Consider the following 27,885-nt stretch of genomic DNA (forward strand, 5'->3'; position numbering starts at 1 on the left):
GGCAGCGTGTTTCGCTGGAAGACTGTCCATCACCCTCTTGCCAGTGTGGAGCCAATTTACAGACTGCCGATCATATCCTAAAGCACTGTCCAGTGTTGCGTGCACTACGTGGTTACGTAAGTTTTGAAAGATCCATCTGATGCAAAATGCATAAATTGGTCGTTAACTTGACGCTTTGAGACACCCGCCTACAAATATGTATCGGTTGCGCGTAAGCATTGATAGAATCAGCTAACGGTTCTGACAGTGTCGCCACATACCATATTTAAGAGTTATTAGTGCAAGTCCCTTATTAGAGAAAGTTTTGGCTGATACACAATTACTGATGAATTTTACATTATAAACAATCCATTTCATAGAGATTGCATACCATTCTATAGAGTAACTTGATGTATTTAGAGTTAATAGAATTAATATGCATTTGTCATGTAAAATGGTTGAAGAATGGCCTCTGCTGCTAAAGCTTGGCGTGTGGCTATACTCATTTAACTTAATTTAAAGTGATTGCAAATTGTTAAGACAAATTCACATACGTCAAACAATCAAAAAATGATGAATTTTTCCCTGGCCACTGAATAGGGGCAACCGGGCAAGAATGTACGTTAAATGCAAGAAACAAGAACAAAAATACCTTGATATCAAAATTTGTTTGACTTTGTTTTTATACACTACCTTTTGTAGTAAAAGAGTTCTCATCACTTAATAAAGAAACCACAGATGCTCTGTTAACTGTGCTACAAATTGTCTAACCTGATATGTGTTTGTAGATAATTCAACTCGATCAGTATCATTCCAAACTTCTATATGTGAGAGAATTACTCGAATACCCAACTTCTGGTAAAAACCGTCGATTTGATTTACAAGATTTTTTACATGGCCATCGAGTTTAATTCGGTCAGTAAATTTATTTGCCTGAAACGTAAAAAAGAGCAATCTAAGCAAGTCCCAGATTAAGAGATTAATATGTAAGTATTAAAATAAAACAGAGCAGCATTTATCAAAGTTAAGGATATTACGAAGCCTTTGAGAGTCACAATGTATTTTTGGTGCCTTAACAATTTCAAACATGGGAAAGTTGTTAACGATTTTTAAAGTGAAAGGCAAATTTCACAAACAAGTTGGTTTTAAATGGTAGAGTAGTTGCCAGTAAATATATATTTACTGAAAAATACTCTTTGATTTAACACCAACTCGTGTTTGAACTTTCGCCTCACTTTAAGATACTATCCTTTTAGATTTAGTTTTGGTTTCTAATTGCAGGTTACAATACTACTAATTGCAATATTACAATAAGATTGTTAAATAATGGTTATATGAGTTTAAGAATGACATTTCTTAAATAGATAAACATAACTTGCAGAGTTTCTCAACGTCTTCCGTGGAGCACAACCGTTCCAGGAAACTACTTTGAGAAACACTACAGAAAAAGAAAAGAAGATAGTAAAAGAAATATTGTAAAACAAGCAACAACATACCATTGCATTATCAACGACAATGAGCAATTCTAGAAATTTCTTTTCTTCTTTTGTCTGCCTTTTGTGTCGAGTTTCTTTGTCATAATTGGACTCTATAACAAAACAATAGATTTAAACATGAATTATGTATGATTGTACGTATTTGAAATAAAAATTCTGCAATTTATACTTGGAAGAATAAAATTTAAATCATATTCTTTAGCCATACCATTACCCATAATAACCATTTTCCTGAGATCACTAGCAAAGGCAAGAGCATAATCTGTAACATTGTTATTTCCACAAGATACGTTGTGGTTTATTTTTGTATCATCCATGCGATAGACAACATGCTTGTTGTCAATGACTTGTCCTTTGTTGTTTTTTAGTGGTTCAATCAGTAGAATGTCATCAGGTAAAAAAATGGAACCGCTAAAACAACATTAATATAATAAATCAATAACACGTGTCCTTATCTGTACAGGTGGAGAAAACAGCTAAAGTACTAGTACATGTTACATTGCAGCAAATACGCCAACGAAAAAATCATTCTTCTTTGAAGAGTGTAGTAGTATATTCAAATCCTAACTATTTACATGCAAAACGCTTTTATGTGGCTTGGCAGACTTGAATTATTTTTAGTGGTGTGCAGGCATCACATGCAGTAGATGAAAGTTTGATTTTCAAGTCAGGTCCTACTAAAAACTGGTGACTAACTTGTAGCATCAGCTGTGGCATGCTACTTACATTAACACATTTGCAACTTCTGACTCCATACATATATAAAAATGATAGTAAACACAAACAAGATCTCTTCACAAACTTAAGCTAAGCAAAGTCAGATAATATTAACTACTCAATAAATGAAAAAACATGTTATGCAGCAAACGACTAAAATGACACAGAAAAACTAGTTCAAAAACATTGATTAATTATTATCAAAACAAAAAAAAACACATTAGAAAGTAGATTTTTAAGTATTCGGTAAATATGTACAATTGTTCATGGTAATCAGTAGGTATTACAGTACTTCATTGCAATACAAACAGATAAAGAAAGACTTGCTGCTGTCAATTTCCCAATAAGCAAAAACTAGAACATACAAAAATTTATACTTTGTATGAGTGGAATTAATGTCGGTTTTGGTACCAATACGTTAATTAATTTAAGTTTTGTCCTATCAATTAATTATAAATTATTTAAAATACATATTTATTGTGCTGACTGTGTAACTTTAAATTAAAGTTTTAAAACATGAAAAAAATGCTGAATCACAAACGATTACACACACCAACAAAGAACTATAGCAATGTCCAGGTTGATCAATTCAGAAATATCAGTAGACCCAGCTGACACATTCTCTTACCTTCTTCCCAGCAGCAAAACCCTTGCAAGTATTTTTATTTAATTTTAAGTTAACAAAAAAATTAATAATATTGCAATGCTAAACTATCAAATATTCTGGCAAGGCTTAATTTGACTTGGTAAAATATTTGCATACTCTAGCACAGAAGAAACCTACTTTACATAAAATGAAAACACAATTGCAAGCAAAATCTTCACAGTAATTTGAATATATGTTTCAAAAGAGAAACATGCACTGTTTTGCTGAAGTATAAGAAAAAAACGTCTTCAAGTTAATCACAAAAATGTTTATTGCAGTTAGGTTTTACCGCAATACCACAGTGTTGATATGACTTGAGTTGATATTTAAACCTGAAGAACAATCCTGACTTGTAAATATCAAATGATACATAATTTTACCTTAATCCATCACAGGTGCTCATAAAGACTTGACTGTTGTCAATATTGCGTACATGACCTTGGTAGTAGCAATTATTTCTGTCCTGAAAACATATACAAGCAAATTTAAGATTACTTATGCATAATTATATATATATACTCTCTTAAACTGTAATATCTATTTCATATAACAATGGAATGTTGTATCAAAGATATAATATTGTAAGCAATAGGGTGTAGGCTACGTCAGAAATTCATGTAATAAGCACCATTCAAAACCTTTTTCATTGGTTTGTGCATCTGCAATTGTCCATGTTTAGAGTAGCTTGATGTGGTGAAAGAACGTGGCAACAACTCTTGATTAATGGATAGATCAATGATGTATTTTTTTCCGTCATAGTTGAAGGTAAAGTAAGCATCTTGAATATGAACTCCAGTTTCCTATTATAATATAATAGAAAAATCCTCATACTTTCAACATTAAAATATGGTTGGTAATGTTGAAGAAGGTTCAATTTTAACATTATTAAATCAAACTTAACACGATTTTCTGGAGGCTTTTTATGATTTCTGCATTTGTGACAAGAAAAATCCAAACGTATTCAAGCAGCACAAAATGAGATAATAATTATTTGGCATTGTCTAATGAGCCTCCATTGGGTAATGCCAAATACGGGTACAAATCTTCATAATTACAAGGATTAAACACTTTATATATTAAAGTTTAAACAAACTGAATAGGCTAAACTTATAACCTTATAACGGAATTACAGTATACCTACAAAATATATAAACTCAAATGTAAGATTATTGCAACAGCAAATGCAGTAAGTTCAGCCACAAGCTTAAGGTTAATAAGTTTAAAAAAAACATTGCAGTTTTGAAATGTGAACACAGAAACAGAATTTGATTAAAAAACTCACATCTTGAATCTCGGTTTTAATTTCTCTTTTCCTACGGCTGTGATCAGCATCTTCAAACTGATTCGGAGTAAATATGCGATATTTTTTTAATGAAGACAGCAATGGAAATATAGCTGATTCTGCCAAAAAGCACTTTAAGAAACAACCTTTATATTCAATTAAAATGCATATTGTTATAAGTAAAGCACTACAATATGCAAAATAAAATTAACGTAGTTCCTAAACAAGTATATATGTATTTAGTCTGCTCTTCACTATATATAAATGTTCGCTGGTTGGCATTTTAACACTATATTACACTTAAGCTTAAGATGAATCATATTTACCAAATACTTCCACATTTAGTTCTTTGTGCAACTGCGCAAAACTTGAATCAAAACCAACACAAACTAACAAAAAACAGAAATGAATAGAAAGACACCCCATTGAAGTAACTACAAAGTTCCAGGCTGACTTCAATAAAACAGTTGGGGCAGAACTGTAATTAGTAATGTCAAAAAATGACTATTATGAATCAGTCCTGAAAAGACAAAGATTTATAAAGGTCAAAAGCAATTCAGAGCACTGTTGACATGCCTAACTTATATATATATATATGCATAGCTTAAGTAGTCCTTTGTTTGTGTTATAAACCAAGGCAATGAAAGGTACAGTTTTGCACAAGAACTTTATTATTCTTAAAAGTCAGTAAAGTCACAGTCCTGGTTGAATCAAAATGAGAAAGTGCATGTATTTAACGGTTGTATATCATCTGAGTGACAGTTCATTTGAGTGCCGTAATTATAGTTCATTTGAGTGACAGATTGACATTTGTTGTTGTCACTGTGTTCATGTTGTGCAAAATACAACAGATAACATGGTTTCCGTTGCATTTGTGTGAAGAGCAACGGAAACCGTGTTTTCTATTGCGTCGGTGCGATGTTGTTTGAAATGCAACAAATAAGACAAGATAAGAGCAATGGAAACCATGTTTTCTATTGCGTTGGTGTGATGTTGTGCAAAATGCAACAGATAACATGGTTTCCGTTGTATTTGTGTGAAGAGCAACGGAAATCATGTTATCTGTTGCATTTATATCAAATGTGCCACTCATTTCTCAACCATTACTGTAGTTTAAACATTACTCACCAATGTGTCACTCAAATGAACTGTCACTCAGTTGAGCATGAATTATTTGTCACTCAAATGAACGTTAAAAGAATGTGTCACTCAAATGAGCTGTCACTCAAATGAAGTGTCACTCAGTTGATCAACTACCGTATTTAACAATACATTCCGTGTCAGGTTTTGTATAAAATGAAGGGTAAGTAATCGTTTTAAATTTGAGAGCTGCATTGGATGTTAAGATATTTCAAGTGAATCAGGTCGTAAGAGGTCACAACATCATTATTAGTTTGTGCCATTATTTGGTCCCACATTCACGTTCCCTTTTAACTGAAAAACTTTTTTTTGGTAGCTGATAAAACAATCTCCTGCCTTACTTGTATCAAACTACAAACTTGAAACTTATCTTTGCATTGATTCACCATATAGGCCTATGGGTAAAGTAGTTTGGTGATAAAATATTGATAATGGCCAACTTTTTCTTTGTGGTACCTTAAAAATTAGACACAAGCTACAACGCAATTGTTTGCCACACAGCGGTGTAGAGGTTGGCCTAGACTATAGAAGTTTTCTAAAATTATATTTTAGGGGCATTACTAAGAGGCATTACTGGCATAAAAAGGTTGGTTTCACAAAATGGCAGGTTGATGTACTGTACAAATTTTCTTTTTGGTGCATGTTCTACTGTGACCTTGGCTGAATAGGCTACATGTTGCTTCATTGTCATCGGTAATCTTAGGATAGGTTAACCTTTAATGAAAATCTCTTTTCAATAAAATCTATTTTCATGAAAATCTATCTAAATTTAATGAAAAGTGTCAATTTCAAAGCATCCATTTACTGGTAACAAAATCTCACAACATGGTTATCTGGGTTTTTGCCTCCATAAATATAGTGCTGAATTTTTATGGTCAACAGTTGATGGCACCAAGGTCAACTCAGTAGCTGCAGTGGGTCAAACTGAAACTTTGTGGTTTTAATTCCGGAGAATGCTGTATTGTACATGACTTCAGGTAGGTTATTATTTTAATAGAATGAAAAAAGTGTAGTTTTAAATTATTTATTTAGATTGAGAAAATATAAACCTGATCAGCTTTGAAATAATTTTTATGTTGCTATGAGCTTTTAATGGAGTTATTTGTTATTGATTATTTACTCACAAGTAGTGAAGGTAGAACTAATATTAGATGTGGGGATTCAGATTTAGTGTTTGGAAAAGTTTATTGTTCTAAGTTGAAAATAGGCATTTCATGAATTTTCTTAGGCCTAGTTGTCATTTATTGTATTGGCAAATAGCAGTTTCAGTAGCCGACTTGCCGTGTAACCAGCTAGCTAATACTTCCAATTTCAGTAACCAGCAGTCGTTTACCAAATTTGCAATTTCGGCAACCGGTGACCAGTGAATAAGATACTTATTCTACCAGCTGTGGATAACTTAAGTGGGAAAACAGCATATATATGCTCTCCGTATTTTGTGCCCGAGTACGTCAACATTAACACAATTTGCGTTTTTCAAACTTGGAAAATAGTAACCATTGAAATTGACATAAGCAAAATATGTTTCGTTCTAAACAACATTAGGCGTTTGCGTTTTAGGGAATTTCCCAAAAACCAACATGCAGCTTTTTACTAATTGGGAAAAGTGGATGTGTTAAATTTTACAATCCTAATTTTGCTAACAAATACGCTATGTGCCTCATTTGACCAGTGATTTAAATGTGGATGGCTTGAAGATTCGACTAACTAAAGTTAAACACTGCAAATCACCAACGATAAATTTGTGGGCTCTGAATTTTGACACGAGATTAGGAATAAAACTGTCCAAAAACAGGATCGCCTAATTGTTCCAGTTCGATAATAACATCTACTGGTTGCTACGGCAATGTGGCATCTGTCGGTCGGTCTTGAAACAAGAACGAGCAACTGCTGTTTCCTAATTAAAAATGTGCATTTGTGTTGTTTTAGTTGCAGAAATATACAAATGTTAAAACTCCTGCTTGGCGCAGTTTGCCTTAAACATTTCACCCACAATGACAATACATTCTGCTGTGGAAACAGTGTAATGTAATTCTACCAGCTTCCTTTGTAACATTTTATACAGCGTACCAGCTTTTTCTTCGCTGGTTACAGTAAACGAACAATTTTAGGACGGTTCAAGAAAGGGGAGTACTTCTATACCGGTATTTTTCATCAAATATAATCGGAGCTTTTCTTTGTTTGAATAAGTGTTTTCCACGCAAAGTTAAATACTGTTTCTCACACGGACTGCATGATATTACTCCAACTGTATGAGCTTTCAGCAGGGCCAGCTCACTGAACGCTGATTTCATCTATCTTCCCTTCGTTATTAAACTGTTACCCATCGTCACAACTAGCTAGGCTACATCTTCCTTTAAATTAACAGGATAATTTTTTGGATAAAAATCAAACAAAGTTTTACTTTTTCTACGTGGCTGCGGAGACATGTTCAGAATGTTAAAAACTACAGCTGAATTCAAACTACAAATTAAGTAATTATGAATTCAAAATTGTGACAATTTTAATTATCATGATGCTTTTATTATCTGTGATGTTCTCTATGACGTCATAAGTATCAGTTCGGTTGCAGATAGATAATTTATAATAAACATATGAAAAATTTATGCCGTAGTTTACGCGAAAAGTCTTATTTAGTCAGGGACGCATTATTGGGTATTTTGTTAAGTTGAAAGTCAGCACATTCGGATTTGCAGGAATATCAAAAACTATTGTTGCTACTGTATTCCTACGAACTCAAATCTTTTCCTGCTTGAAACGAGATTTTAATAATACTATAATGCCGTTTTTAATTCCCAGTTTTAATGTAATAAAACCGATTGAAAATCATGTTGTTCAATAAACCATACGTCACCCAAATAACATACTATATGCTGTTAACGGCTATAGCTCAAGAATTAACCTAAGTTAAATCACGAAACTTAAGTTGACGCTACTGGCTAAGAGTTACCAGAACTAATGAAGTTAATGATATTACCAAGAGATGTTCCAAAATTCCAAAATATCATATTCAAAAATATCCAAAATATCAGCAGACTTAATAAAATGCAGTTGATTGCAACACAGACATAACAGGAACACCAAACAACCGACATTGAACCTATTATCACCATGAAGAAAATAAGTTCATATAAGTTTATGCCTGCAATACTTTTGAATTCTCCGTACAGCCAGATAAAGCGAAAACGTTCTATAATGACATATTACTGTTTAGTTTATGAGCTTGCAAGGAAAATATTTAAATAATAAAGAAATTCGAAAATTCTATCCAGTGTTAAGATGGAATTTTGTGAACACTGTGTAAAGCTTCTTTATCAGCCAGCCACAAAAAATAAGTGCAAGGCAGTTTACATTACAACCAAAAACTGCATTGTTGAACTACATACTTAATTATAAATACGCTAAAGAATTTGAAGAAAATGGCTATTTTAAATGTAGAAGTGGGTTGTGCAATTACTCACAGAAATTAAAATCTTTGGTTAAATGAAACATGCCTATTTGCGGTAGAGAAAAAAAAATTAAAATTAAAATGAATTTATCAACAATTACCAAAAGGTCATTCATTTAAAGACATTTGGAACATATCAGATAGCATTAAATCTTTTAGCTCTCTCCATAACAGACAAGTTTTCTGGTTCCGTTGGTTGATTGGAGTTGTTATCAAATGAATATCCTGAATATGGCTGCGGTGCAGGACAAACTGGAACTTGCGGTTTACTTGCTGTTGCTGGTTTATTGGGTGGGATGGGTGGAAACTTGGGATTCTTGGTAAATAGTAGTGGCGAAAATGAAATGAATAATTGTAAAAATGTTTAATTAATAAACAAATAAGTCAAATGCAATTATAAGCCATATGTCAAAATGACAAAAAATGTAAGAAAACATAACATAGTCAACCATACAAATGATTAGGAAAATTTTTGCTTTTATGGTATGAAAGTTATCTGACAAAAACTGAAAACTTTTTACCTTGTTTACAACTACAGGGGGAGGAGGAGCTACTTGGGCCGGACCATTTTGTGCTGGGGGTTTGCTCGCTGGTGGGGGTGGTGGTCTTTTGGGTTGATTTTGACCCTGACCCCAGCTGGGTGGCTGTAAAAGAATAGTATTAGATTGTTTAACTGCGGGTGGTCTTGCTGGGGCTGTGAGGGGTCTCCTTAGTGGTGGACAACTTTTAGGTGGGGCGGGTTTTGTTGAAGGTGGGTTAGATGGTGCAGTGCCGTTCCACGTTGGTATGCCTGTTAATTTTAATTGTGTTTAAAACAAGAATTTTTGCAATTAACAGCATTTTATCAAACTATATATCAATGTGCTATCCTATCTGATATTGTTTTTTAAATTAGGAAAGTAATAAAAACCAGAATGACAGGAAAACTTTACAACACTCACTGTCGTCTTCCCATAGGTCATATTTCTTTTGATTGGTTGGCAAGTACGTGATATTTGGGTGCTCTTCTTCAAACAGATTTTCCTGTGAGTTGTTCATATCGTTTGTAGCAGTCACTTGCTTTCGTGCGTTACGTTTGTTCCTTCTAACTTCTTTCAATCTTTGCTCTCTGAATATATTCAACAAATTCAACAACAAATAGACTTAAAAATGCACATACTAGTCTAGATGTAAATTATAAAGGCCAATCACTTGAGGAAGTGGCAAATAGTATTAATAGTACTTGAGATATTTTTAATTTACTGAATACCCAAGCAATCAGTATACATAATGCGCAACAAAGTAGCCTATAGCATTTAATGGTATAGTTTATGGGAGTATTTTACCTGCTTGCTTTCATGCGTTGAACGTATCTGTCACCTTCATAACAGACAAAACGTTCACCCCCAGTTAGAAGTGAAAAAAAAACGCTCATTAGAATTGTTAGCAAAATCGTTTGAACATCAGCTTCAAGAAAAATTTAATGAACCATGTATAGTTATCTTTTAATGCATTTATATACACTTAATAATTTATATATACCGCAATTGGCCTTTGGTTTGTTGTACAAATTTCAATTAGTTGGACAGCCTAACAGTGCAGGCTGTTTTTTCTGTTTGTAACAAATCAGTGCCATCCAACATGACAAAAAAGAATGATCAATAGTGCAATATGATCAAAAATAAGTGAAACTTGCTCAATAAAATTATGAAAAATCTTAAAACAACTTGATCATATCTGTTATACAAAAATATTCAAGCCAAAATATCCATGGATTCATACAGATGTTTTTAAGATCAATATGCTAACGGTTAAATATTTTATCAATTCATTTTGTTTTATAGCCATGCAGTGATATTTGCATTAAACATGATCGCTAACAAACATGCCTTACCATGATGTGATGAAACTGTGGCAGAAGTAGTACCGTCATTTCCTACAGTGCTGTATGATTCAGCAGTAGAAGTAGCAACTGTGGATTTCTCAGAATCGTTGGGGATTGCTGAAAAAATCGTTGTTATTTGTTCAATAAGTGAGATAGATATTAGGTATACAAATGCATTTCTGGTGGACATTATAACATTGAAAATACCATTACACTATGGTTGCCACCAGGTATATTAAAATCAAACACAAGGCAAAATTGGTGAAATACAGAGATTTTTTTCTATCAATTTTTCGTCTTTGAGAGCTTCATCAGGACAATGAGAATTGTGTTTAACTTTTTGCAAAAAGTACAGAACTACAATTGCCAGGTTACAACTTGCTGAACGTTCTTGCTGAAAAATGAACGTTCAGTTATACCAAATCTGTGTAGCTACAATCCAGTCATGGAATCTCAGAAATTGCTCCTTGTCTCCTTTTTAAAGCATGCTTCAGTACTGCCTTAATCTTTTGACTGCTTAAGATTCGTCTCAGTTTATCCAAAACACTAGATATCTGTGGTAGTACCACAAATCCTCGGTAATGGTCAGTAGAGCAGGTGTTTTTCTTCAATTTAAATTTCTATAATATGCAATTCCAATAGTCATTTAACCATAACAAATCTTTTACAGTTCTTACTTCTTGTTTCAGTGAGGTTTAGTTAGATGAAAGAGCATAGGCGCCATTAAATACATTTATCATAGTTTGTTTGTCTTCAAGAGGGCGTTGGGAGTGAAAACCCAAATAACGGTTGTCGTAAGTTGGTTTTTGGTACAGTGAGGAAAAGATCGAATCCTTGTTACTTTTAAAGACTAAAAAATCTAAGAAGGCAATCAAATTGTTTTCTTCTTTCTCTGAAGTAAATTTGATAAAATCTTCTTGGGAATTTTAATGAAGTTGAAATTTATCTATGTCCACTGGTTTTAAAATGACAAAAGAGTCATCTACATAAAGTTTCCAAACTTCAGTTGAGGGGAAAAGTGGGAAATTGGTTTTCTACTGTTTTACATCTTCCATATCCAGATTAGCAATGACCTTAGAGACTGTATTATTACAGACAAATATCAAAGGACAACAGGGTTTCAAATAGAAAGCTTTCTTGTCTGTACTCAATACATCATTCATTATACAACGGTCAAATTTAAAAATTTCAGAAATTATCAAGGTTGATGGAGGATAAATTGTGTTTAGGAATTTGCAAGCAACTATTTTCACTTGAATGTACCCTTTTGGGTGCACACACTTAAGTTCATATTCCAGTAGGCAAGCAAGTAAACATATGGTTTGAGCACACATAACCTTGAACTCTGGTAAAAACACTCGAAAAATTGCTCTGTGTAGCATATCTACAATAATACCAGGAACTTGTGACGCTCTTCGTATGAGTTGGCCAGGCCCGCCAGACTAGATGTTTGGGCATGAGTTGAGCAGCCACTGGGTTGTGCTCTCCTCTCAAACTCGCTGGCCATATATTCTGTGGGTAATATTGTAAATGAAGCAGTCGGATATGACATGTTCAGTAGTTTGCTTCTTCACATCACACCCACACGTCACAGGGTTTGCTACTCTCCATTTGTATAGACTTAAGCAAAAACAATAGCTTGATGCAGTACCCAAGGCATCCTGGGTAGTGAAAATCCGCTGTAAAAGTCAGTGTTGGTGATGAAGCTGTCAAGTCTGGCAAGGCTTACCCTGCAATTCTGCATTTCATTAAGGGTCTGCCAAACGAGCCAACGCTTGATCCTTGATTTTTTGTTTGTTCTAAAAATTGGAGTGCAGGCAGGACAGATGGGTACACTGATTTTGCTCTTTGGTTTTTCTCGTCAAGATTGCTTATTCGCTGAGGTAAAAGGCTTCAAGTAGAGCAGATAAAGTGGCTCCGATGCTTTTCAGAAGAAATTCACCAGAGATGTTTTCTTTGTCTGGTACTTCCACCTTCCACAAACCAAACACGTCCTCTGCCATGAACCTAGAAAACTTGTGATGTCTCTGCTCGTGTATGCCGTTTTTCACCAATAGAGTTCAGATGACATTTGAACGCAGGGCAAGAGCAAGAGGGTAAACTGAATGGCCAATAACGTTGTTTAAGATACCCAATACCCTGCGAGTGTGAAAAGTCGATGATGTTGAAAGATTCCGTCAACCATGCAAACTTTTTAGCATTGAGCCTGAGGTAAAAGGTAAATAAGTCTGGGTCTTAGAGTGGGTTTGAAATGGTGCTGGTATGCATGATGCAGACTTGTTGGTAATAAGGCTAAAGCAGCCTCAATTGGCCTTTCTAACGCTCCAACGTTTCACCGAGTTGCCTGTAATTGAGTTCACAAGCAGTGGTCGATGTTGGAACCGCAAGAACCTCTTAAGCACACATCTGTTTATTAGTTAATTTTCAGCATTAGCCCTCACATAGTCAGGATTTGTTCCTAATCCCCAGCGATTAGAGAAGAAGGTGGCTTCGTTCTGAGAAAGCTCTAATGCATACCAATAAGGCAAAACATAATGCGTCCACTTACTGTAGTTAACACATGCCGGCCCACTATCAGCACTTCCTCCACCACCATCACCTTTAACAGCACAGTATGGAAGTGACCATCCACAATCACAATGGCAATGTCCATGATTGTTGCAAACCTGGTAAATATTGATGTTTTTTAGTCATGATTGAAACAACGAATAAGGCTCTAAGATAATCTGATAAGAGCAAAGTCATGCTTAACTTACCCCATGATTGTTACATTTCTCTGTGCACTCAAGACGTTCTAATGCTTTGCATTCTCCACTGTCACAGACCTTAAGAAAAACAACAATAAATAATTAATTAACATTGAAAATAAAATACAAGTGAAAATAAAACAGATATGTTAGCATTAGCAGTGAAAGATACTTTTAACTGAATTGAAATACAATATAATGGTAGTGGGAAAGAATTCTAGAATTTTTTAAACAAAATGCTTAAAATAATTACTTTTCCTATGTCACACATGGTCCCCTGCCGAACCACACCAAGATCAATAACATCAGCAGAGTTTAGCGATCCAATGGTCTTGCATTTTGTTTGTACATCACCACTTGTTATTGTGTTACGATATGCTTTTTGAGCAGTACTTATCAGAGGTTTAGTATTTCCACCTTGGCACTGTAGTTTTCCACATTTTGCATTTCTGGAGATTTTACGGTCATTCTTTTATTTTAAAGATTAGGTGTATAGCGAATTATGTTTTTTGGATTTGTTTTTTGGAAAAACCTAATTTTCCAAAAAATGAACTTAATTATTTCAACTGAATCATGCAATTTAGTATTGCAAGTTTTCCTGTTACATACAGCAACAATCATATCCTCTGTTGTTATAGTTTTCCTGCAATGAATAAATTTTCAAGCAGGTTTTTGAAGTGTCTTAAATATTTGGTTTTCAGCCGATTCTGGAAATAAATTCGGTCAAAAACCAAGTTCAGGCATTTTTACCTGATTCGGACGAATTAATTGGGTCTGCTAAAATTTTGGTGCACCTCCACTAAAGATCATTTATTCTAAAGTCCATAACTGACATTTTTTTAACACTCGCACAATAATTCTGAGTTGTTTCGTTTACTTTTACACAATCATCAAAACATATTTTTGTGATCAGTGTTCATCTTTTTTTTTTATTTCACTTGGGCAAAGAATAATTTAAGAAACCATTGCAATATACCGTTAATTAAAAAAGCTTGCATGAAAGCAATGATTTTTTCAGTGTTACTCAATCTATTTTTTAATATTGTCTATAATTTGTGAAATTAATAAGTATCTATTTCTCATCAAGATAAACATAATAAAATTTTGATACTTAGTGAGGTTAAAATTTACTCAGGTGTGCATTTAATGAAGTTTCCAGCACCATCAAGACCACAGTTACCATTGTCATTTCCTAGCTTATTAACTAGAGTATAGCACTTGTCAACACCACTGGAACTTCCTAAAAAAACAAAGTCGCGTAAGAATCCTAGGTGGCACAGAATTCCCAGAGCAGAAGATTGTGTTTAGGCAAAAACATTACCTTCACCCCAGGTAATTTGACATTGCATGTCGTGCGTAAGACAAACACCTTCATAGCATGCAGCTGTTCCCTCAAAACATGGCGTTCCATCTTCTGCATACATATCGCCAGGGCACTAAAGGAAGAAAAGTTAGAGTCGGTAAGCTGTTGTTGCTGTTACAAAGTGTGATGGCTTGCTACTGTAAACTATAACTTACCTAGCCCGGCTTCGTTTTTTTACAGGAGTTTGCCTATTTTGTCACCTTTTTGTGCACATCTTAATGTTCATGTATTTTTTTGCGTAACAGTTCAATTACTTTGGTACCTTTTATCCTTGTGAAGCAACTTGTTTGTTTAATATTACATTTTATCATAGACTAAGCAACTTGCATAAATGTGACCACAGGTAATCTATAATTTAAGAAAACTCCAATGATGACCGCATTTCATGTGTATGTGAGTGTAGTGAATGCATTCTGATTGTGTACCTAGAGGTGTCGAATAAGCCAAGTTCTACTGCATTATGACTACACACACAAACATTCTTTACTGTAAAATGGTATTCCATTACTTTTTATCAATTCATAACTTAATTCAGGGGTTCTCAAACTTTTTTTAACGCAACCCAATTTTTCTTCACTTTGGATGCTCGCAACCCAACGTTTTGCTATGCCATATCACAAATTAATGGATTGTAATTAACCACAATTCCTCATGCACTCACCACTAAATCACATGAACTCATAATACACAGCACCATAATATGTTGAACGCAAATACTTAATAACAACATATATATCCTACCAGCTTGCTATAGCAAAACCTTTTTTGATGCACCATTCTTGAAAGGTGCATTGTTTCTGTGGTATTTTGTCATAAAATGTAACATGACATAACAAATGTTTAGTAAAAATGTCACAGGTTGTTTAACAATGGTTATCCTTTACTGGTTGATGACTAAGAAAGCTTTATGAAAGTTTCAAGCACGCTACATAAAAACGAAATCAAATAGTGAAAAACGAAAAAACGAAACCAAATGAAAGAAATGCCTGTCGACCCAAATATGGATTGCAACCAAACGATTCAATAACCACGCGGATAATGCACGGCAACGCAACTTTGGGTCGCGACACCTAGGTTGAGAACTCACCACTTATTGATACTAGGTTAGTTTAACTTTAAACCAATTTGTGCTTGCACAGGAAGTTGATTGTAAGAGCCCAAGAATTTACCAAGTAAATACAATCATCATGATAAAGTACAATTTATACATATTTTGTATGGATGCACATCATGCAGAACATCACATGTTATTTTCACACTTACATTTGAAGAATTTCCCGAGCAGTATTCTGGAAGCTCGCATGTATTGTTGTTGGTACCTCTACACTCTGTTCCAGCTGTTGTATATCGACAATCATCACAACAAGTACCGGTATCACATATTGCTCCAGGTAGAAGCATACATGAAGTAGCATTGCAACATCGGCTGAAAATGGAAGATGGTAAACCAATGTAACATGTTATTGTTACAAAGATAAAACAAGAAAACTACACTTGCAATCATCATTGTTGTCTCAGATAGGAGCATTGTAATATTAAAATTAGGTGATCCAAGACCGTAAATTGTAAGAAAACACATTGAAAAAATATGAGAACATAATGTCTTGATTGTAAATATTAAGAGAATTTTCAAGTTACTCTCATGATTCGACATTGATATTCCAACTCATTGATATTTACAGTTCAACTGTCAGCACCAATCTGAAGGTGTTACAGGCACGCATAAGCGATTTACAAGACAGAAAAGTGATTTAGTAATGCAGGTAAAGATTTCACAAACCACAATAATGGTCAAAGTAACAGACTGTCGTAGTTGTTGTAGAAAACTTGGCAAAGAAATATATTCACAATATTAGGAGTATAAATTATTTCATTAAAATATTCCTAAAGTTTTTTAGCATGTTGCAATGCTTTTATTGTGACTGCCTATTCTATTTTCACTTATTTGCTCGCTCGAGTTTTGTGAAGCTGGCAAATAAATATTTACTAAAGGCATTGTTGGAATCACAACTAAAATAAAACAACAAATCTAGTGGTATTTCGCATTATTTATGATTCAACTTCGCATGACCTGAACATGGTGATCATTTCTCTGCGTCTTTACATACCACTGTGTCAAACCATGAGTTATTCCTAAACCAAATCAAACACCTTTGACATTGTTCAGGTGGTCCACAGTCGCATTGTTCACCAGTTTCAACTATGTCGTTGCCACAAACTGGTTCAGTGTATATTGTGTCAGGTTCAGGTACATTGACAAGACAAGTCTGTCCACCAAACTTTCGATTGTCTTCAAGATATTTTTCACTGCATGAGGACCAATCATTTCCGGGCTCAGGCCTAACATTTTGACTTCAGGTTAAAACCAATGTTAATAAAATTGTGGAAAACAACTGTGTTTAAATGAGAATACATACAATAAAATTTATTGCACCCCATGAAGTAGTGACTATGACGTGGTGGTAGTATTAAAAATAGTCATAATACATTAACAACTGAAGTCTTCGTACAAACAGTGAAAACTCCTTTACTGTTAATTATTATTTACTAATGAAAACATCAAACAGCTTTGCAATCAGATTCTAACTCATAAGAAAAACCAAGGTCAATGAACAACAAGGCTTACAACAACACAACTTCTTATTAACAAACGCAATGAAATAGCGATGAAATAGAAAGCTACAGTTAGTTTCAACATTATTTAGCTGAAAAATTACAAGAAAGTAATAAGGATGCTACGAACCAAAACACTCACAGCTAAATACACATCACTATTGCAGTTATTACAAACCCAATTCGTGATGCCATTATGCATTGTGCATCTTCTGGGCACACACAATCATCAGTGTCATGCAACATGCCGAAATTATGGCCCATTTCATGAGCCATTGTTGCAGCAGCGTAGACAACATTACTGCTTCCTTTGCCGTGATCCTTGACATGTGATAAAATTAACATTTAATAGCAAGTAAACATGCAATTTTCAAACTAAAAGTAATAAATTATGTAAATATTGCTTTTATCTGCAGGCCTACTCCTATTTGCTATGTTACAAGTTTCATGAAATAAATCAATGACTACAATGTGCATAAGTTGTTAAATTGTTCAACATAGAATGAAAAACAGCAACTCTCCTAACTTCCGACAAATATAATTTACAAATGCAAATAATTTTGTGAATATTATTTTTCTAATACTGCTATGATTGATTTAGACATAAGTTGTGTCAATGTCAGGTTATTACCAGATTGCTAGTTCATAGTTATTGAAAAAGAAACGCAACTCTGTGTTGACTCTAGTTTAAACTTTTTCTAATCGGAAAGTAGTCAACTTTTTAACTTCATAAAAGGTACTTGAAAATTTGATTTTGCAATTCTACTTAGGTATAAAAGTTAATCAACACAATTCAACGTTTTTTAATTTTTTCAAAAGCAAAAAATTTTGCAATAATGCAAATAATTATTTATTGACATTAAGCCGTTATTTTATAGACAAATTCTTTCTCTTTGGTTAATTCGTTATAATCTATCTTTGTTATAGTCTAAAGTTAGGGAAGGTGATGGTATACACCTAGTTTTTCTGAAGTTTCTTATGTCATAATTCACAAATACATAAAATGAAAAAAAATTCACAAGGAAATAAATTTATGAAAGGAAAAATTTTTGACAGTAAAAATCAATATCTAAATTTGACATGTTGTTTTATGTTATATATAGAACCAAAGTTGTCATAATTAGAATCCTTGAAGGATTTGAGGCTAACTGTGTCAATACTGTCATTAAACTACGAGGAAATGGAACTATAGAATAAACAAGTGGAAAGTTTAGAAACAGCTAATCTTTTTTAAGCCTGAATGAAAATGTTTAGTTTTAAGATTTCACAGCAAAGTTTAATAAGCAAAATAAAAGCTCCATTACCTGGTTAACACCAGCTGACAGACTTGTACACATTGTTCCGACTGATCCCATACCAATAGCGCTTCCATTAAAGTCACGACCATACAACAACTGTGCATTGTCTGTGTATCTCCATGGTGAATCCGCTGACGAATTGGCAAGGCGATCCTTACGATAAGTTAAGAAGGCATCCAGGACCTGCGCAAATGTGGAAGCCTGATACGTTGGCAAATTTGCTTGAAGAGATTACGATTAAGGGCTTTCAAATTATTTTGCAATTTAAAAATTAGGAATGGAGTCTAATATATGGAATGCTAATATACAGAAGTCTATTACACGGTAAAATTCATATAACTAATCATTTCTTATAAAAAAATCGAAATAATTTAAAGCAGGGGGTGTTAAACAAACGGCTTGTGAGATGGTTTAATATTTAATTAATCCGGACTCAGACTTGCAAACAATACATTTTTAAGAAAGAATGTTACAAAATGGTCTTTTGCTCATTCCTGTTAGGAGTTGTGAGTTTTTAAAAAAATAACTGAAATCTTCATTTCAACCACAATATAGCACTAAATAAAAGAAGAAAAAAACAGTGCACTGCCGTAATAAGAGATCAGAAAGTAGACGGCACAATTAAGCTAAATGGCAAACGTGCCTCATCACTTTTAAGGAGTTGTTTCCAAAATCATCAACTGTGACACTCCATTCACAAAATGTTCTTGTCAAAAATAAGAGAAGTCTGCACAGAGTGCAGTGTTTTCCATGAAAATACACTGAGTGATATTTTTTCACATAGGTACATGCAAAAACACTGTGTTTGGTATGCAATTATGAAGGTTGAGTGTTGAAAGTATATCATATTTCGCGCAATTATAAGACTGCTTATAATCAATTCAATATTTGCAAGGATAATTAAGAAAACAGAACATAAAAGAATTGAGAATTGGTCTTAAAAAACAGCAATCTGTTTTTAATTACAGTCAATGAGTAAAGTACAGTAAAGCAGCAGTGATAGCAAGCTACTTTATTTCTAAGGAGTTGGTGCATGCATCCAAGCCATTTCTGATGGCGACTTTGTGAACACATGTACGCCGAAAGGTAGAGAAAGTGTGTGCCTTGAAAAGCACCCTGCTTTAGCCAAAACCAGTCTATTGATGAACAATGTTGCAGATAGGGTTGAAGTAGCTTGATGAATGCAAAATCAATGCATATATTCAAGTCACTTTTTGGTTGCAATTGACAAAAGCTTTCAGATGTTGCTCATCTGGCTACATTTATTTGCTGTGTTGATGACGTTTTAACCATCGCCATGGAGTTACTTGAGTTGGTGCTCATGAAGAATACAACATCATCACTGGACAACCTCTCTATTTTTGGGGGCATCCGACCTGCTGGGCTTCGCCGAGATATACCTACACAGCACACTTTCTCTCACTTGTCAGGCGATGGAATCATCACATCTGTTGCATGCAAAGCTTTCTGCCTCAGCAAATAAGTAAGGCTGACAACTAAAATCAAGACGCCCATTTTTACTGGCTCCACTGAAATTGCTAGAGCAACTCAAAAACTCAGAGTTTAGTGCATCTCACTGGGTGGAGCATAAATGGAATGTGGAGTGACAGGAAGCCCTGCCATACTTTGAAAATTTATAACTGATGCCAACTCTCATCTCACCAAGCTAGCATTGCTCGGGCTGGCCTGGGTACAAATTAACCATTTCCATGTCAACTCAATTTCGGTCAACTCAAAAGTTGGTCTGTTTTTGGTCAATTTCCATCATTCAGAGGTTTCAGATGTAAAGTCTAAATCATTGCTACTCAACCTCTTTTGACTCACAGTCATTTCTACTCACATTTTTTTAAATCCACTAGTTTATCTGACTCAATTTCACTGGACGTGCAATGTATTTCAGTCACACAATGGAGTTAAATTAAAAATAACCTATTTCTAAATTGCATTTGCAGTAGCCTCCAGGTAATCACAATAGCTCATATCACGGAATACGAATTTTGATACTGAAATATTTTGGCAGGCTTTGTGGCCCGCCGGTTGAGAAGCACTGATTTACTTCAATCAACTGTCATGATTAAACCAAATCATATCATATGTTCATTACAGCGTCATCACTATCAGATTTCGATTAACTATTTATCCAAAACTTGCGAACGGCGCAAGAAAAGAACAAAGAAAAATAAGAACATAAAAAGAAAAAGCACTTTCGAAAAATGATACTACTGTGACTAAACGCTGCCCTGAGCAACTGCTCTTTTGCAAAGAGCTTCACTCACGCTTCAACTCTTCAATGAAAAAAAGAGACTCAATCGTGCTTTTGATCTCCCATATAAGAGTGCGCTCGTTCTACCACTCGCGTTCTTTTTAGCAATTAAAAAGATGTTCCACTCAAGGGCATTTTCAAAAACCAATGGCAGTCATATGTCGCAAGTTTGCATTATCGAGGTTGAGTTGACAGAGGGTGAGTTATCCGAGGTTCAGTTGACCGGGGTTGATTTGACTGACCGACGACTTAACCACATGCGATCTGGCGTCAATTGCTTTTGATCAACTCTGTACAATTGGGGAGTGGTAAACTTCGCAGCCTGTGAGTGTGATATGAAGGAGCAAACTGCGAGCCGTGTTATATCGTGTTATGGGTCGACACCTGCCCCGACAGCTAATATGGGTGAATAAATGAAAATTGGATCACATGATGACAATGTAGGACATTACAACAGTAACGAAGCCTTCAGCCTTCTCTCATTGGAGCACTGGGCAAGGTTGAAGTCAGAGCGGACTAATCTCATACTGTAAGCTTCTCTACAGGTTGAAACTGTAGTTGAGGGAAACACAGGCGTTGTGACAGGTTTTAGAAAAAAGTGCAGGCCGTGAACAAAAGACAAAACTTTTCAAAATTTAACTGTATTTTGCATCAAAAAGTTTTGTGTTGTTACGTAATCTAACTCTATTTGTCATTATAACTCTAACTTGAGCAATTTTAAACGACCACAGAATGACAAAGGTTCAGAAGCATAAAGATACACCGTACTAAAAATTTTCTAACCTCTTGTGGGTCTATCGAGAGTTCAACTAGATCAGTGTCATTCCAAACCTCAATATGTGAGAGAATTACTCGAATACCCAACTTCTGATAAAAGCCGTCAAGATGATTTACAAGATTCTTTACATGGCCATCGAGTTCAATGCGATTGGCAAATTTTTTAGCCTGAAAAAGCACAAAACAGCAATCTTAACGTATCTCAGATTAAGAGGTTAATCTGTGGGTATTAAAATAAAACTGAGCAGCATAAACAAAAAAATGATAAATGTTGGAAACAAATAATTTAAAGTATGACATGCAACAACATACCATTGCATTATCAACAACCACAAGCAATTCTACAAATTTCTTTTCCTCATTTGTCTGCCTTTTGTGTCGAATTTGTTTGCCATAAATGGACTCTACAACAGAACAAATATCATTTACATAATATATATATATAATACAAAAATTTTTACATTGCAACATGAAATATGTATGTATTAAGTGAAATATAAGTTGAAACAGTAAACGGCTACACCGAACAAAAAAATTACACTTTGCAATTTTAGACATAAAAAGAATGTAATTCTAAATTTTTAATTGAAAGACTGCTATTTAGAGCATTTTCTTCTGTGCATACAGAAATGGAGATGTGCAGAGTACAAATGACAATTTAATTGGGAGACTAAAATTTAACACATATATTCTTTAGCCATATCATTACCCATAACAGCCATTTTCCTGAGATCATTAGCAAAGGCAAGAGCATAATCTGTATCATTGTTATTTCCACAAGATACGTTGTGCTTTGTTTTTGTATCATCCATGCGATAGACAACATGCTTGTTGTCAATGACTTGGCCTTTGTTGTTTTTTAGTGGTTCAATCAGTAGAATGTCATCAGGTAAAAAAATGGAACCGCTAAAAACAATAGTCGGTAAACATTTCCCTATCTATGCAGGTCAAAGAAATGATTAAAATACTAGTACACTGCAGCAAAATATTGATTTTCTTTGAGGAATGAAGGAAGTTGTACGTTCGTTGTTTATATTCTAAATATTCTGCTTGGCGTTTAGCACAAAGAATTAGTGTATAAAGAGTAAAAAAAGCCTGATTGGCATTCATTCGGCAAACTGACATGCACCGGGCAATATAGTGCGACAGTGTGGCCAAAAGGATTACAAGATGAAGAATGGTGTCACGCATAAAGTGACTTACATACGCATGCAATAACTTTACTCCATTATATCAGATATAACGCACAACTGGTGAATATAGAACTTTTTACCTGCCAACGTTTCATTAACCAATTCGGATTAACTTCATCAGGGCAACAAGAATAAAATTTCAAATATTTGCCAGAAGCATAGAATAAGGATTGCTAGGTTACAGTAATAGGTTATAGTAATGCTTTGCTGCATTATTTAGGAACAATTTTGACACATCAATATGACGTCATAATGATACATACTAAGCTAATACTTCAACATGGTGGTAAGGTAATACAGTAATGCAAATATAAAACACTTAGTTATAAGAAACTACAAATAAGATAAAAATTAACTATGATCATGAAAAAATTAATTGGAATTAATTGGGGAAAGCATGATATCTTTTTATCTTTAAGAACATCACCATCACGTTTGTTTATAAAAAATGATTCAACGAATTTACGTTTCCAATTATCTTGTTCAAAATCCAAATTCTCCCCAAGTTTTTCCAGTTAATTTCATGTTGAAGTTCAAGAAGTTCAAGAAGTTATTTCATGTCGATTTCCACTTGGAGATATCTCTTTTATTATCTTTTATGCTAAGAGAGAGTTTGGTTTCCCCAATGTATCCAAAGCTGCCATCTTGGCATGAGACCTCATAAATAACCCCTTGTTTTTTGTTAAATGTTACACAGCCTTTTGGGGACGTATCAAGCGCTCCCTCATAACACTATCTTGCTGCAGTTCAGAACTGCAATCTAACAGTGTTAATATGAATTATAAGTTAAAATTTAAAGATTGAATATGATTTTTATTTCTAAATATGAAATCTTAATTTTACCTTAATCCATTACAAGTGCTCATAAAGACTTGACTGTTGTCAATATTGCGTACATGACCTTGGTAGTAGCAATTATTTCTGTCCTGGAAAAAATATAATCAAACTTTTTAATTATGATATTATAACATATATGTGAATGTTTACATACTTTAATATCTTTTTGTACTACTATTAGATACTGTAAAAGATAATTAAATATAAGCAACAGAGTATGTTATAAACTTATATTATCTGCACATTTCGAAACCTTTTTTGTAGGTTTATGCATCTGCAATCGTCCAAGTTTAGAATAGCTTGACGTGGTGAAAGAACGTGGCAAAAGCTCTTGATTAATGGAGAGATCAAGGATGTATTCTTTTCCATCATAGTTGAAAGTAAAGTAAACATCTTGGAAATTAACTCCAGCTGCCTATTTAAATAGAATGTTATACTTCAATTTAAACTTCTTAGGTAAGTTTGAGCCAACTGCAATTTCAACAGAATTTATAATTCAATGTAAATTAAACTTATGCACTAAATATACCCATTAGATAATATCGAATCATGCAAACACTGTTAACATATGTTTTCTCGAGGATTTTTTTGGATGTATGTATAAATATTTGCTTTCTGCTTTTGTGACTTGCAATTAAATAAATGTCCAAGTAATATACTTCACTGGGAGACGCCAAATACGCGCATAAATTTGGAACAAGTTTTTTCTCATAAACTGAACAGTATAATTTTGGTGGAAATTTAAAACACCTTAAAAGTGTATTAAATTTCCTAAAATGTCATCATTTAAAGCAGTCGTTCTTAACCTTTTTGACTTGGCAAACTCGTTTTGGCGCAACCTACAAATTGGTGGATCCTTGCTGATTTTAAATGTTTGCAAAATAGAAGTTTTTGCACTTATAAGCTGTTTGTCAGATTTTGACAAAACAAAGAATATCGGATCAAGTCAAAGACCACAACTAACAGGGAAAAACTATTGAAAGACTTTTGAAAAAATGAAGGCTTTTGAAGGATTGGACTATATTTGAGAAAACAAGTAACAAGTAATGTATGTATGAATCAGTATGTAATATTTGCAATTGTTTTGGCTTCAAGAATCAAAATTTTCATAAATACTTCAAATTGAAGGAGCCGAAGACTTAAAACTAAGATCTCTATGACTTTGTTGTACTCCTACGTAGGGCTTTAAAAAACATGTTTAGAACAATCAGAAGGCAGCATAGTTGGTGTTGTTTTTTAGCCTGGGAATTACCCTAGCAGTTGGTGTGCTTCAATGTCCCAGGTTGCTTGCAGAATAATGCTAAAAATTAGCATGAAAGTAGCTAAATTTGGGTTTTTCAGACCAAAAATTCTAATGTTTATTTTGAGCCTCTGTTAAAAAAGTTTGAATCATGGGTTTTTGATGGTATATTATGGAATGGTAGTTCAAAGCCTACTAAACTGACATGCAAAATTTCAAAGACCCCCATGGAGGATTTTTCGAGTAAACAGTCTTTTAGTAAATTTACTGTAAAATAAAACAAACAAAGATTTTATGGCATTTTTTGGTGTTTGACGCCCCTGAAACCCATTTTAAATAGTGTAAAAAATTTAGGTCTGCACAGCCAACTTTAAAGTCAATATCTCAGGTTTTGTAGAACTGTGACTTTGTATAATTTTTTACAATTAGTATCATGATTTACCTCCTTTACATAGCAAATGTAACAGATGATAGTTGCAATCAGTTATGAAAAGCAAGGACAAAAACAGAATTTGAATAAAAAACTCACATCTTGAATCTCGGTTTTAATTTCTCTTTTCCTACGACTGTGATCAGCATGTTCAAACTGATTTGGAGTAAGTATCTGATATTTTTTTAAAGAAGACAACAATGGAAATATAGCTGATTCTGCCAAAAGAATTTATACAAAAACAAGCATGTACAATTAAAATGCATTAAGTTGTGATCTATGCACTACAATGTGCAAAATAAAGTCATAGATCTTAAACATAAATGGAGGAATTTATATTGTTTACTGCTGTTTACCATATATTTCAGCTGGTTGGCATTTTAACACCAGTAGTCAATATAATTTAATTTAATATAAGTCATATTTACCAGAGAAAGATTCCACATTTACTGGTTCTTCGTATAACTGCGCAATGCTTGAATAAAAACCAACGTAAACAAACAAAAAATAGAAATGAATGGAAAGATACCTCATTGAAACAATTACAATGTTTCAGGCTGACTTCAATAAAACAATCAAGGGTAAAACTATAAGTAGCCTACTAGCTCACAATATTACAAGTATAAATCAATACTGAAAAGGCAAAAATCTAAAAAAGGCAAAACGTAATTCAGAACACTTTTGACACGTCTTACTTATACACATAGTTTCATTTAAACTTAACAAAACGGGAACTTAAGTCTTCAAACAAGGCAGTAAAACTACCAGTGGCTAGTAAATCCAACTAAACTTATAAGGTACTAATATAAACAGTCTTCTCTATCGATTATCCTACCATCCTCATTTCTCTAAACTCTTAACATGGCTAGCCCTACATTATTTCACACTTGCTCAATTTAAATCTCAATACTGTTGGTTTTGATACCAACCAACAACAGTACCAACAGTATTGATATTTTCTGGATTGTAACCTAGCAATTGATATTTTACATATCTTCGCCAAATTCAGATTTCATTCCCAATTGCCCTGATGAAGTTAACCCGAATGGGTTAATGAAACGTCGGCAGACAATATTGCCTACTGGCAACCATAGTACTATATAACCACAACAAATAATGTACGTGATAAAATCAGGCGTTTTCGTTGCAGGGAACTCCCCAAAAACGAGTTACTGTTTGTTCTGTGCTACATCAAAACAAATCATGACATTGGGAAGTTTGACATCTGAAAACTTTTAACAACTACTTCTGAAATACTTTGCATGACACTGCTGCAACTGCATGAACTTTCAATAGGACCAGCTGAATGAACGCTAATTTCATCTACCAGCACTTCATTATTACAACTGTTGCCCGATGTCCACAACCAGGCTACAACTTCCTTTAAATTATATGGATATTTTTTGGATAAAAATCAAACAAAGTTTTACTTTTTCTATGTAGCTGCAAAGACATGTTCAGAATGTTAAAAACTAGAGCTGAATTGAAACTGCAAATTAGGTAATTGTTACTTCAAAATTGCGACAATTTTAATTATGAGGATGCTTTTATCATGTGTGGTGTTCTGTGTGACGTCATTATGGTCTATCAATTTTGTTTGCATGTGACAGCCTAATGCCTTATGACTGAGTAACGCTCTAACACAAAATTCACTGGAGAATTTATGCTGTGGTTTACAGTTACACGAAATTAAAAAATCATGATTTGTATGAAAATCAAATAGGTTTTTTTTCAATTATTGTAGGCCTATATAATAACTGAAATCGCCTAAATCAGGGGCTTCTAGCTATTTGTTGACGATCCGATATGCTGGATAACAGCAGAGGTATTGAGGGCAGATCGGTGAACTAACTTTGCAAGTTTTATTCAGTTTAAAACAAAAACCTTCGTAAATTTCAACGCACTTCGTTTCGCCGAATGGAAAACGTAGCCATAAACCAAGCAAGTATTTATTATCAGCTGGGAAACGTAAAAAACATCGCGACAAAACAGATAAATCTACTCATTAGCGTACTAGCAACAGCGGAGCGGAGGAGGCAGTGGGCTCCGGCCGGCAAATAAGAAATAAAATACTTAACTTTCAGTCTATCTGCCAATAACGTGCTCACTGCACTGATACAAGCTGCAAGATATTTGACACTTGCTTAATATATAGCATAGCAGGTAGACGCGCTCCGTCTCCGAAGCTGAGGTCGGTAACCGGTTCTATTTATGCAGGTGAGAAGATAATAAAGAAACTAATAAAGACAGTTATATGGCATGTAAGCAAATCGACAACAAACAAATAGAAACAAAAATAGAGAGAAAACATGCTCACGAAACAAGGCAAAGATTCGTGCAATAAAATCACATATCCAAATCTGACGTCATTAGTCATATCTCGTATGTGGGATGAGTGGTGTCACTGCAATTGGCGCAAAATTTTTAGAGACGCAAAAATACTGATTAGTGACCACAACAATATTTATACCACCAATTTAACATGTCTCGAAAAACGTATTTATAACCAACGAATAAAAATGATGGTAACTTATATTTTTTTAAATCTTGTT

General features: G+C 34.0%; 3 protein-coding genes across 6 annotated transcripts in view; 1 reads left to right on the top strand and 2 right to left on the bottom strand.

Annotated features, from left to right (window-relative positions):
* Positions 1 to 1,485, top strand: part of LOC143469986 (disintegrin and metalloproteinase domain-containing protein 12-like) — a 25,024-nt gene extending 23,539 nt beyond the window's left edge. Inside the window, exon 18 of one of the 2 annotated variants that reach the window (XM_076967807.1) lies at positions 1,361 to 1,485. In XM_076967807.1, the coding sequence (XP_076823922.1) occupies positions 1,361 to 1,458 (98 nt within the window). In that variant the 3' untranslated portion in view covers positions 1,459 to 1,485. The remainder of the gene's footprint in view (positions 1 to 1,360) is intronic. The other variant, XM_076967808.1, reaches the window with a different exon arrangement.
* Positions 1 to 4,636, bottom strand: part of LOC143469988 (disintegrin and metalloproteinase domain-containing protein 12-like) — a 16,218-nt gene extending 11,582 nt beyond the window's left edge. The window contains exons 1-7 of one of the 2 annotated variants that reach the window (XM_076967810.1): positions 4,447 to 4,636; positions 4,121 to 4,239; positions 3,477 to 3,638; positions 3,219 to 3,301; positions 1,690 to 1,886; positions 1,476 to 1,567; positions 751 to 912 (exon numbers count right to left, since the gene is read on the bottom strand). In XM_076967810.1, the coding sequence (XP_076823925.1) occupies positions 751 to 912; positions 1,476 to 1,567; positions 1,690 to 1,886; positions 3,219 to 3,301; positions 3,477 to 3,638; positions 4,121 to 4,239; positions 4,447 to 4,546 (915 nt within the window). In that variant the 5' untranslated portion in view covers positions 4,547 to 4,636. Of the gene's footprint in view, positions 1 to 750; positions 913 to 1,475; positions 1,568 to 1,689; positions 1,887 to 3,218; positions 3,302 to 3,466; positions 3,639 to 4,120; positions 4,240 to 4,446 lie in introns of those variants that run through there. The other variant, XM_076967811.1, reaches the window with a different exon arrangement.
* A 3,381-nt stretch (positions 4,637 to 8,017) lies between these two features.
* LOC143471230 (zinc metalloproteinase-disintegrin-like MTP8) lies at positions 8,018 to 26,783 on the bottom strand. 2 transcript variants are annotated; one of them, XM_076969636.1, is made up of 21 exons: positions 25,762 to 26,783; positions 25,433 to 25,551; positions 23,917 to 24,078; positions 23,670 to 23,752; positions 22,343 to 22,539; positions 21,946 to 22,037; positions 21,640 to 21,801; positions 18,600 to 18,776; positions 17,474 to 17,616; positions 16,834 to 17,022; positions 15,946 to 16,108; positions 14,641 to 14,755; positions 14,451 to 14,559; positions 13,573 to 13,768; positions 13,329 to 13,397; positions 13,121 to 13,238; positions 10,582 to 10,689; positions 10,034 to 10,154; positions 9,650 to 9,816; positions 9,230 to 9,498; positions 8,018 to 9,024 (listed from the first exon to the last, which is right to left on the bottom strand). In XM_076969636.1, exons 1-21 carry the CDS (start codon positions 25,865 to 25,867, stop codon positions 8,845 to 8,847), a joined length of 3,045 nt encoding a protein of 1,014 aa, XP_076825751.1. In that variant the 5' UTR covers positions 25,868 to 26,783; the 3' UTR covers positions 8,018 to 8,844. The 2 variants fall into 2 exon arrangements, with proteins under 2 accessions (XP_076825751.1, XP_076825752.1); XM_076969637.1 differs by lacking the exon at positions 25,433 to 25,551.
* Positions 26,784 to 27,885: the final 1,102 nt, after the last annotated feature.

This window comes from Clavelina lepadiformis, chromosome 9 (assembly GCF_947623445.1).
Source record: "Clavelina lepadiformis chromosome 9, kaClaLepa1.1, whole genome shotgun sequence".
Lineage (NCBI taxonomy): Eukaryota > Metazoa > Chordata > Ascidiacea > Aplousobranchia > Clavelinidae > Clavelina > Clavelina lepadiformis.

Coding starts and splice junctions, on each gene's coding strand:
- LOC143471230 (XM_076969636.1), bottom strand. CDS start 25,867: ATGAGGTATCTTTCCATTCATTTCTATTTTTTGTTTGTTTACGTTGGT. Junction 21,802..21,945: donor TGGTTGTTGATAATGCAATG/GTATGTTGTTGC, acceptor GTGCTTTTTCAG/GCTAAAAAATTTGCCAATCG. Junction 16,109..16,833: donor CCACCTGAACAATGTCAAAG/GTGTTTGATTTG, acceptor TTCCATTTTCAG/CCGATGTTGCAATGCTACTT.